Raw genomic sequence first — 10,161 nt, 5'->3', positions numbered from 1 at the left:
TCTTCCTTCAGTGAGTGTCTGTCTTCCTTCAGTGAGTGTGTCTGTCTTCCTTCAGTGAGTGTCCGTGTGTCTTCCTTCAGTGAGTGTGTCTGTCTTCCTTCAGTAAGTGTGTGAGTCTTCCTTCAGTGAGTGTGTGAGTCCTCCTTCAGTGAGTGTGTGAGTCTTCCTTCAGTGAGTGTCTGTCTTCCTTCAGTGAGTGTGTCTGTCTTCCTTCAGTGAGTGTCCGTGTGTCTTCCTTCAGTGAGTGTGTCTGTCTTCCTTCAGTAAGTGTGTGAGTCCTCCTTCAGTGAGTGTGTGAGTCTTCCTTCAGTGAGTGTCTGTCTTCCTTCAGTGAGTGTGTCTTCCTTCAGTGAGTGTGTCTGTCTTCCTTCAGTGAGTGTGTGTCTTCAGTGAGTGTGTCTGTCTTCCTTCAGTGAGTGTGTCTGTCTTCCTTCAGTGAGTGTGTCAGTCTTCCTTCAGTGAGTGTGTCTGTCTTCGTTCAGTGAGTGTGTGTCTTCAGTGAGTGTGTCTGTCTTCCTTCAGTGTGTGTGTCTGTCTTCCTTCAGTGTGTGTGTCTGTCTTCCTTCCGTGAGTGCGTCCGTCTTCCTTCAGTCAGTGCGTCCGTCTTCCTTCAGTCAGTGCGTCCGTCTTCCTTCAGTGAGTGCGTCGGTCTTCCTTCAGTGAGTGTGTCTGTCTTCCTTCAGTGAGTGTGTCTGTCTTCCTTCAGTGAGTGTGTCTGTCTTCCTTCAGTGAGTGTGTCTGTCTTCCTTCAGTGAGTGTGTCCGTCTTCCTTCAGTGAGTGCGTCCGTCTTCCTTCAGTCAGTGCGTCGGTCTTCCTTCAGTGAGTGTGTCTGTCTTCCTTCAGTGAGTGTGTCTGTCTTCCTTCAGTGAGTGCGTCCGTCTTCCTTCAGTCAGTGCGTCGGTCTTCCTTCAGTGAGTGTGTCTGTCTTCCTTCAGTGAGTGTGTCTGTCTTCCTTCAGTGAGTGTGTCTGTCTTCCTTCAGTGAGTGTGTCTGTCTTCCTTCAGTGAGTGTGTCTGTCTTCCTTCAGTGAGTGTGTCTGTCTTCCTTCAGTGAGTGTGTCTGTCTTCCTTCAGTGAGTGTGTCTGTCTTCCTTCAGTGAGTGTGTCTGTCTTCCTTCAGTGAGTGTGTCTGTCTTCCTTCAGTGAGTGCGTCCGTCTTCCTTCAGTCAGTGCGTCGGTCTTCCTTCAGTGAGTGTGTCTGTCTTCCTTCAGTGAGTGCGTCGGTCTTCCTTCAGTGAGTGTGTCTGTCTTCCTTCAGTGAGTGTGTCTGTCTTCCTTCAGTGAGTGTGTCTGTCTTCCTTCAGTGAGTGTGTGTCTTCCTTCAGTGAGTGTGTCTGTCTTCCTTCAGTGAGTGTGTCTGTCTTCCTTCAGTGAGTGTGTCTGTCTTCCTTCAGTGAGTGTGTCTGTCTTCCTTCAGTGAGTGTGTCTGTCTTCCTTCAGTGAGTGTGTCGGTCTTCCTTCAGTGAGTGTGTCGGTCTTCCTTCAGTGAGTGTGTCTGTGTGTAGCATCCTAGAGAAACATGGTATTGGTAAATCATATTAACATCTCCCTGTGTTTGCATGTATTTTTTTATTTCTTGTTCTGGACACTGGGATGTTCTGGTCTCAAACGTAATCAGATCTGAAAAGACAGACCAGAGTGGTGTAGCCTTAGGATAGAGGTGACTGGTCTAACCATCGACAGACACTAACAGTACAAACACAATACAGAAGGGACCATGAGGTTTCTGCATGAGGGCGGCAGGTAGTTCAGCAGTTAAAAACGCTGGGCCAGTATCCTTAAAAAGACATGACTTCCCTTGCAACTAAAACCACTCATCAAACACACCTTCAGTTGTTCAGAACATAGAGACCTCTTTCACCCCTCCCTCCCATGTTTATACAAACCTCTATCCAGCCTGTCATTACTCTGAAGGAAATACACCATCCCCCTACACACTTCACTGTCTGAAACACATACATACACTACTAGATGTGTGTTATCATGACAAAGTTAAACACAGACTGGAGACACACGCATCTCTGTGGTTAGACAGAAATAGAATCCGTATTTACTGACATTTGTCTGTGGGATACACACCCCAGTAAATTACACTATCACCTACTTAGACACACACACACACACACGTAGGAATATGAAGAACTGAAAATTCCAGTGAGATAATTCCTCTTTATTTCACATAGAGAGATGGGGAGAGAGCAATATATTTTAAATGTCTTTCTTTTGCAACTTCTGTGAGTGTAATGTTTACTGTTAATTTGTTTAGTTTATTATCCATTTCACTTGCTTTGGCAATGTAAACATATGTTTCCCATGCCAATAAAGCCCTTTAATTAAATTGAGAGACAGACACAGACAGAAAGAGGTGGGACAAATAGATAAAACAACAAAGTATCATGAAATCCCTAGAAAACAGAAACACATACCTCTTCACAGCGCGTGTGACGCGACACACCCACACACACACACATTCCAGAGAGTAGAGAAGGTGCAGCTGAACACAACATTTCCCCAGCATCCCTTAGTCACCATGTGCACCGCAGTGCCTGATGGGAACTGGAGTCTTTCTCTCAGAGAGGAGCAGGAAGAGACCCACAATGCCTTTGTGCGGAGGCACAGCACAGCACCCCGGGAGATAGTCTCTTGGCGTTGGTTGCCGTGGAGGCGTTGGTGGTGGTTTGTAGTCATAGTTACCGTTACCGGGCAGTAACCATCCACAGCCCCAGCGCTACATTAGCAGCCAGCAGAGCACTTCCTCCCAGCAACAGGAAAAAGCCAATCAGCTCCCGGTGCTGCCGATCTGTAACCACAGTGACCAGCGTGGCCTCCAGCAGAGCGGAGAGCATCCATTGGCCGTCGAGAGCGAAGCATGGAACAGAGTTGACCACGGCTAACGCTCCAGACAGGGACACAACGTATCTGATAAACATTGGGTTAAGATATCTACAGGACAGATAGACAGTACACACACTGGGTTAAGATATATACAGTACATATACACACTACACAAATTGCAAACCTTTCTAGCTACCTACTGTTCTGGAGGAGGCTTGTGGTCAACCCTAACAGGTTGCTAGCTAGTTAGCATGGGGTTGCTAGTGAGTTAGCAGCAGTTTTAAGGGCTCCTGAACAATTGTGTAATTTTCTGTTTTTTTGGCTTCTTATCTTAACTTTTTTGGTACATGTTTCCGCCATCTTTTCATATGCCCGAAAAGAGCTTCTGTACATCAGAACAGCAATCACTAACCTCCATTTGGTTTAGGTTTTCTACTTCAATGAGCCAGGGGTGAAGTACAGTGCCTTGCAAAAGTATTCATCCTCTTTGGCATTTTTTTTCCTATTTTGATGCATTACAACCTGTAATTTAAATGGATTTTTATTTGGATTTCATGTGATGGACATAGACAAAATAGTCCAAATTGGTGGAGTGAAAAAAATTACTTGATTATAAAATAAAAAACAAAATTGAAAAGTGGTGCGTGCATATGTATTCACCCCCTTTGCTATGAAGCCCCTAAATAAAATCTAATGCAACCAATTACCTTCAGAAATCACATAATTAGTTAAATAAGGTCCACCTGTGAGCAATCTAAGTGTCACATGATCTCAGTATATACACACACCTGTTCCGAAAAGCCCCAGAGTCTGCAACACAACCAAGCAAGTGGCACCATGAAGACCAAGGAGCTTTCCAAACAGTTCAGGGACAAAGTTGTGGAGAAGTACAGATCAGGGTTGGGTTAAAAAAAAATATCAGAAACTTTGAACATCCCACTGAGCACCATTAAATCCATTAATATAAAATGGAAAGAATATGGCACCACAACAAACCTGCCAAGAGAGGGCCGCCCACCAAATCTCACAGACCAGGCAAGGAGGGAATTAATCAGAGGCAACAAAGAGACCAAAGACAACCCTAAAGGAGCTGCAAAGCTCCACAGTGGAGAGTGGAGTATCTGTCCATAGGACCACTTTAACCTCTCTTGGGTAGGGGGCAGTATTTTCACATCCAGATGAAAAGCGTGCCCAAGTAAACTGCCTTATTATTATTATTCGACCATGCTGGTCATTTATGAACATTTGAACATCTTGGCCATGTTCTGTTATAATCTCCACCCGGCACAGCCAGAAGAGGACTGGCCACCCCACATAGCCTGGTTCCTCTCTAGGTTTCTTCCTAGGTTTTGGCCTTTCTAGGGAGTTTTTCCTAGCCACCGTGCTTCTACACCTGCATTGCTTGCTGTTTGGGGTTTTAGGCTGGGTTTCTGTACAGCACTTTGAGATATCAGCTGATGTACGAAGGGCTATATAAATACATTTGATTTGGTACTCAGACCCAGAAGCTAGGATATGCATATAATTGGTAGACTTGGATAGAAAACACTAAAGTTTCTAAAACTGTTAAAATTGTCTGTGAGTATAACAGAACTGATATGGCAGGTGAAACCCAGAGGACAAACCATCCCCCCAAAAATCAACATTTCAGCCTACCACTGTTTTCAATGGCTGTCACTTTTATTACAAGGCGAAATCCTCCCAGATTGCAGTTCCTAGGGCTTCCACTAGATGTCAACTGTCTTTAGAAAGAGTTTCATGCTGGTTTTTGGAAAAATGAGCCAGAAATTGTGGCTTTTCTAGGTGGCTCCCATTTTGGCTGTAGTGTTTCCAAGACCGTGGAAGAGAGCGCGTTCTTTGGTATTTTTCTCCGGTAAAGACAATAACCATTCTCTGTCTTAAATTTGATCGTTTATTTATTTATTATTATTAGGGTACCTAAGGTTTGATTATAAACATTGTTTGGCTTGTTTGGAAAAGTTTATTAGTAACGTTTGGGATTCATTTGGTATGCATTTTGATGGAGGGAAACTGGGTGGATTATTGACTGAAGCGTGCCAGCTAAACTGAGTTTTTATGGATATAAAGAAGGCCATTATCGAACAAGGACCATTTGTGATGTATCTGGGACCTTTTGGAGTGCAAACAGAAGAACATCATTAAAGGGTATTTATTATATCGCAATTTCTGACTTTCTGACTAACAGGCACCTGCCTGGTTGAAATATGTTTTTCATGCTTTTGTATGCGGGGCGCTGTCCTCAGATAATGCATGGTGTGCTTTCGCCGTAGAGCCCTTTTGAAATCTGACACAGCGGCTGGATTATCAAGAAGTTAAGCTTTATTTTGATGTGTTACACTCGTGATTTTATGAAAGTTAAATATTTATAATTCTGTAGTTTGAATTTCGCACTCTGCAATTTCACCGGATGTTGGCCAGGTGGGACGCTACCGTTCCACCTGCCCATAAGAAGTTAAGTCGTCAAATTCTTGAGGGAAACCTGTTTCAGTCTTCCAGAGATTTGAGACTGGGACTGAGGCTGGGACGGAGTTTCACCTTCCAGCAGGACAATGACCCTAAGCATACTGCTAAAGAAATACTCTAGTGGTTTAAGGGGAACCATTTAAATGTCTTGGAATGGCCTAGTCAAAGCCCAGACCTCAAACCAATTGAGAATTTGTCATATAACTTAAAGATAACTGTACACCAGCAGAACCCATCTGACTTGAAGGAGCTGGAGCAGTTTTGCCTTGACGAATGGACAAAAATCCCAGTGGCTAGATGTGCCAAGCTTATAGAGACATACCCCAAGAAACGTGCAAATGTAATTGCTTCAAAAGGTGGCTCTAAAAAGTATTGACTTTTGTGTTTTTTTTGTGTTATTTCACAATAAAAAGTATTTTGCATCTTGCATCTTGCATCCAAAGTGGTAGGCATGTTGTGTAAATAAAATGATACAACCCCCCCCCCCCCCCCCAAAAAAAATCAACTTTAATTCCAGGTTGTAAGGCAACAAAATAGGAAAAATGCCAAGGGGGGTGAATACTTTCGCACGCCACTGTACATACTGCCTATCCTGGACCAGACCCAAATCCACGACACCCGAAAAAGGAAGAGGCAGCGTTATGGAGGCAGGCGTGTGGGATACCTGACGGGACTATGTTGGCGAGCAGATAAACCACCTCTACCCTCAGTTCTATTGGCGAATGTGCAATCACTGGAGAATAAACTGGATGAGCCCCCTTCAAGACTATCCTATCAACATGATTTGAATAACTGTTTCTCTGAGACGTGGCTGAACAAGGACATAGTAAATATAAATCTAGCTGTTTTTTTCTATACATCGGCAGGACAGAACGGCAGCGTTGGTAAACTCAGAGGGGGTGTGTGTCGCTTGGTTAACAACAACAACTGGTGCACAATCTCTAATATTAAGGAAGTCTGGAGATTCTGCTCACCTGAGCTAGAATACCACATGATAAGCTGTAGACCATACTATTTACCAAGAGCTATTTACCACCACAAACCGATGCTGTCACTAAAACCACACTCAACAAGCTGTATAAGGCCATAGGCAAACAAGAAAATGCTCACACAGAGGTATCACTCCTAGTGTCCAGAGATTTTAATGCAGGAAAGGTCAAATGGATTTCAGTTAACTTCCACCAGCATGTCAGCTGTGCAACTAAAAGGGAAAAGAACTTGAGATCACATTTACTCCACACACAGAGACGCATACAACGCTCTCCCTCGCCCTCCATTTGGCAAATCTGACCATAACTCTATCCTCCTGATTCCTGCTTACAGGCAAAAACTCAACCAGGAAGAACCAGTGACGTGCTCAATACAGAAGTGGTCCGATGAAGCGGATGCTAAGCTACAGGACTGTAGCTATCACAGATTGGAGTATGTTACGGGATTCATCTGATGGCATTGGAGTTGACCACATCAATCACCGGCTTCATTAATAAGTGCATTGACAAGGTCGTCCCCACAATGACCAGTACAGTGCATTCGGAAAGTAATCAGACCCCTTGACTTTTTCCAGATTTTGTTTAATTACAGCCTTATTCTAAAATGTATTAAAACGTCCCCCCCCCCTCAATCTACACACAATACCCTATAATGAAAAAGCAAAAACAATTTTAGCAAATTAATAAAAAATGGAAATGTCACATTTACATAAGTATTCAGACCCTTTTCTCAGTACTTTGTTAAAGCACCTTTGGCAGGAATTACAGCCTCGAGTCTTCTTGGGTAAGACGCTACATGCTTGGCACACCTGTACGGGGGAGTTTCTCCCATTCTTCTCTGCAGATCCTCTCAAGTTTTGTCAGGTTGGATGGGGAGCGTCGCTGCATAGCTATTTTCAGGTCTCTCCGGAAGCATGGTGGTGGCCGGGCGACTCAAGGACATTCAGAGACTTGTCCCGAAGCCACTCTAGATTTGTCTTGGCTGTGTGCTTAGGGTCGTTGTCCTGTTGGAAGGTGAACCTTGGCCCAGTCTGAGCTCTCTGGAGAAGGTTTTCATCAATGATCTCTCTCTCTGTACTTTGCTACGTTCATCTTTCCCTCGATCCTGACTAGTCTCCCAGTCCCTGCCACAAAACATCCCCATAGCATTATGCTACCACCACCATGCTTCACCGTAAGGATGGTGCCAGGTTTCCTCCAGACGTGACGTGGCATTCAGGCCAAAGAGCTCAATCTTAGTTTCATCAGACCAGATAATCTTGTTTCTCATGGTCAGAGTCCTTTGTGCCTTAATGTCATGTGCATTTTAATGAGCAGTGGCTTCCATCTGACCATTCTACCATAAAGGCCTGATTGGTGGAGTGCTGCAGAGATGGGAGAACCTTCCAGGAGGACAACCATCTCCACAGAGGAACTCTGGAGCTCTGTCAGAGTGACCATCAGGTTCTTGGTCACCTACCTGACAAGGCCCTTCTTCCTTGATTGCTCCATTTGGCCGGGTGGCCAGCACTAGGAAGAGTCTTGGTGGTTCTAAACTTCTTCCATTTAAGAATGATGGATGCAACTGTGTTCTTCAGGACCTTCAATGACACAATCCTGTCTAGGAGCTCTACGGACAACTCCATCGACCTCAGTTTGGTTTTTGCTCTGACTTGACAGTGCAACTGAGGGACTTTAAATAGACAGGTCTTTCCAAATCATGTTCAATCAATTGAATTTACCACAGGTGGTGTCGTGGAAAAAAACATAACGAAGGCCTGGCCATTGGTTTCTTTATTTTTGCCCTACGTTTTATCACGCACAACTCACCTGTGAATATTGGTGAAGTGGTCTTAATACCATTTTTGATTTATTGTGTGGGGTCTTTTTAATTTGTTTGTAAACCAGGTAAGCAGAATTATGGAAATATTTGAAAGGTTTGAAATGAGTTTGGAACAGGAAAAGGAAATACTTAATGGGGTTGAATGACCTCTGTTCTGACTTCCTGGTGAGGCCTGAACACACGCACTAGAAAGACTGAAGACATTGGGTGACATTTAAATGGGCTATGTAAACACTAATAATTAGGAAGAAGTTTATAAATTAGCAATAGTCCTGTGTGATTCAGAACACGAGAAGGAGAGAGACTGCTGCACTGAATGAGGGACACCTGTCTTTAGTCTATTTTACCATTACCTTATGGGATACAATTATTTCCTCATGTTGTTGTCATTCTAAATTTGATTTGTTATTGTTATCTGTTTTTCGTATATATTTTAATCTCACTTTCCATCTACTTACTTTCCTGCAACCCGCCTCACCCAATGTGGTACGGATCTGCTATTTTTCTATACCTTATAACTGGAACCTCCATCAGAAGCTAGCCAGCAAACTAGTTACTAGCTAAAAGTCACTGTTTGACACTGCTAGCGGTCTTCACCTTTAGCTCGGACACTAGCCAGCTTTAGCTTGGCTAGTCTGCAAAGGCGCAATATCAACCCAGAGCGTATCTGCTTTTCTCCACCACATCCCCGGATTCCTGCCGCATGCTCTGCACCATTGCATCGCAGCTAGCTAGCTGCAACCGAGTGGCTACTGTTGGCTAATGCCTCTGTCCCGAAGCAAGCACCAGTTAGCCTTGAGCTAGCCTCGAGCTAGGCCCATCTCCCGGTCAGCCGACGGAGTATACCAGCAAATTTTTAGGCTACAATACCTCTTTTTCCAATTGGCCTGGGCCCTTTATTGTCGACACGGAGCCCGCCGATCCATCACGACTGGTCTGTCAACGTAAATCGCCTGATGTGGTTTCAACAGGCTTTTCCGTTGCGATGTCACTGAAGACCCATCTGCTATCCCCGGCCCGCTAGCTTTCTGAACGCCGTGTCTCCCGCTCGCCCAGCGTAGTAGCGACTACTGAATGGCTCCCTGACTCACCTATTGCTGCTCATTAGACCCTATGATCACTCGGCTACACAGCTGATGCCTGCTGGTCTGTTCATTAACACTGTACCTCCTTTTGTTTATCTGTCAGCCCCAGCCTCGAGCTCAGGTCCTGTATGTACCTAACTGACCGCCTCTGCCCATTCATCGCCATTTACCCGTTGTGGTCTTAGCTTTCCCGAACGCTCGTGATTGCTTTATGCCTATCTCTAATGTCAATATGCTCTGTCTACTGCTGTTTTGGTTAGTTATTATTGTTTTATTTCACTGTAGAGCCCCCAATCCTGCGCAACATGCCTTAGATAGCTCTTTTGTCCGCCTCCCACACATGCAGAGACCTCACCTGCCTTAACAGGTGCCTCCAGAGACGCAACCTCTCTCATCGTCACTCAATGCCTAGGTTTACCTCCACAGTACTCACATCCTACCATACCCTTGTCTGTACATTATGCCATAAATCTATTCTACCATGCCCAGAAATCTGCTCCTTTTATTCTCTGTTCCCAACGCACTAGACACCCAGTTCTTATAGCCTTCCTAATCCTTCTCTGTTCCTCTGGTGATGTAGAGGATTAACCCAGGCACCCAGTTCTACACCTATTCCACATTTGTTGACTTCTGTAACCATAAAAGCCTTGGTTTCATGCATGTTAACATCATTATTCACTGCTTTAGAAAACTCTGCCAACCCTGATGTCATTGCCTTGTCTGAATCCTGGCATAGGAAGGCCACCAAAAACTCTGAAATCTCCATCCAACTACAACATTTTCCATCAAGATAGAACTGCCAAAGGGAGCGGAGTTGCAATCTACTGCAGAGTTCGGTCTTACTATCCAGGTCTGTGCCCCAAAAAATCCACCTGTCCAGAAATAAGTCTCTCACTGTTGCCGCTTGTTATAGACCACCACTTATCACTATCAAATGCTCCCTAAA

At 44.6% G+C, this 10,161-nt stretch overlaps 1 protein-coding gene across 1 annotated transcript in view; it reads right to left on the bottom strand.

The window, feature by feature from the left end:
- Positions 1–1,554: 1,554 nt before the first annotated feature.
- mbtps2 (membrane-bound transcription factor peptidase, site 2) overlaps positions 1,555–10,161 on the bottom strand; it is a 70,452-nt gene continuing 61,845 nt past the window's right edge. The window contains exon 11 of the mRNA XM_036945614.1: positions 1,555–2,919. Within this exon, the coding sequence (XP_036801509.1) occupies positions 2,697–2,919 (223 nt within the window). The 3' untranslated portion in view covers positions 1,555–2,696. The remainder of the gene's footprint in view (positions 2,920–10,161) is intronic.

The sequence above is a fragment of the Oncorhynchus mykiss genome, chromosome 15, assembly GCF_013265735.2.
Source record: "Oncorhynchus mykiss isolate Arlee chromosome 15, USDA_OmykA_1.1, whole genome shotgun sequence".
Lineage (NCBI taxonomy): Eukaryota > Metazoa > Chordata > Actinopteri > Salmoniformes > Salmonidae > Oncorhynchus > Oncorhynchus mykiss.
The sequence above is the reverse complement of the archived record's forward strand: the minus strand, read 5'-3'. Positions and strand labels throughout refer to the sequence as shown.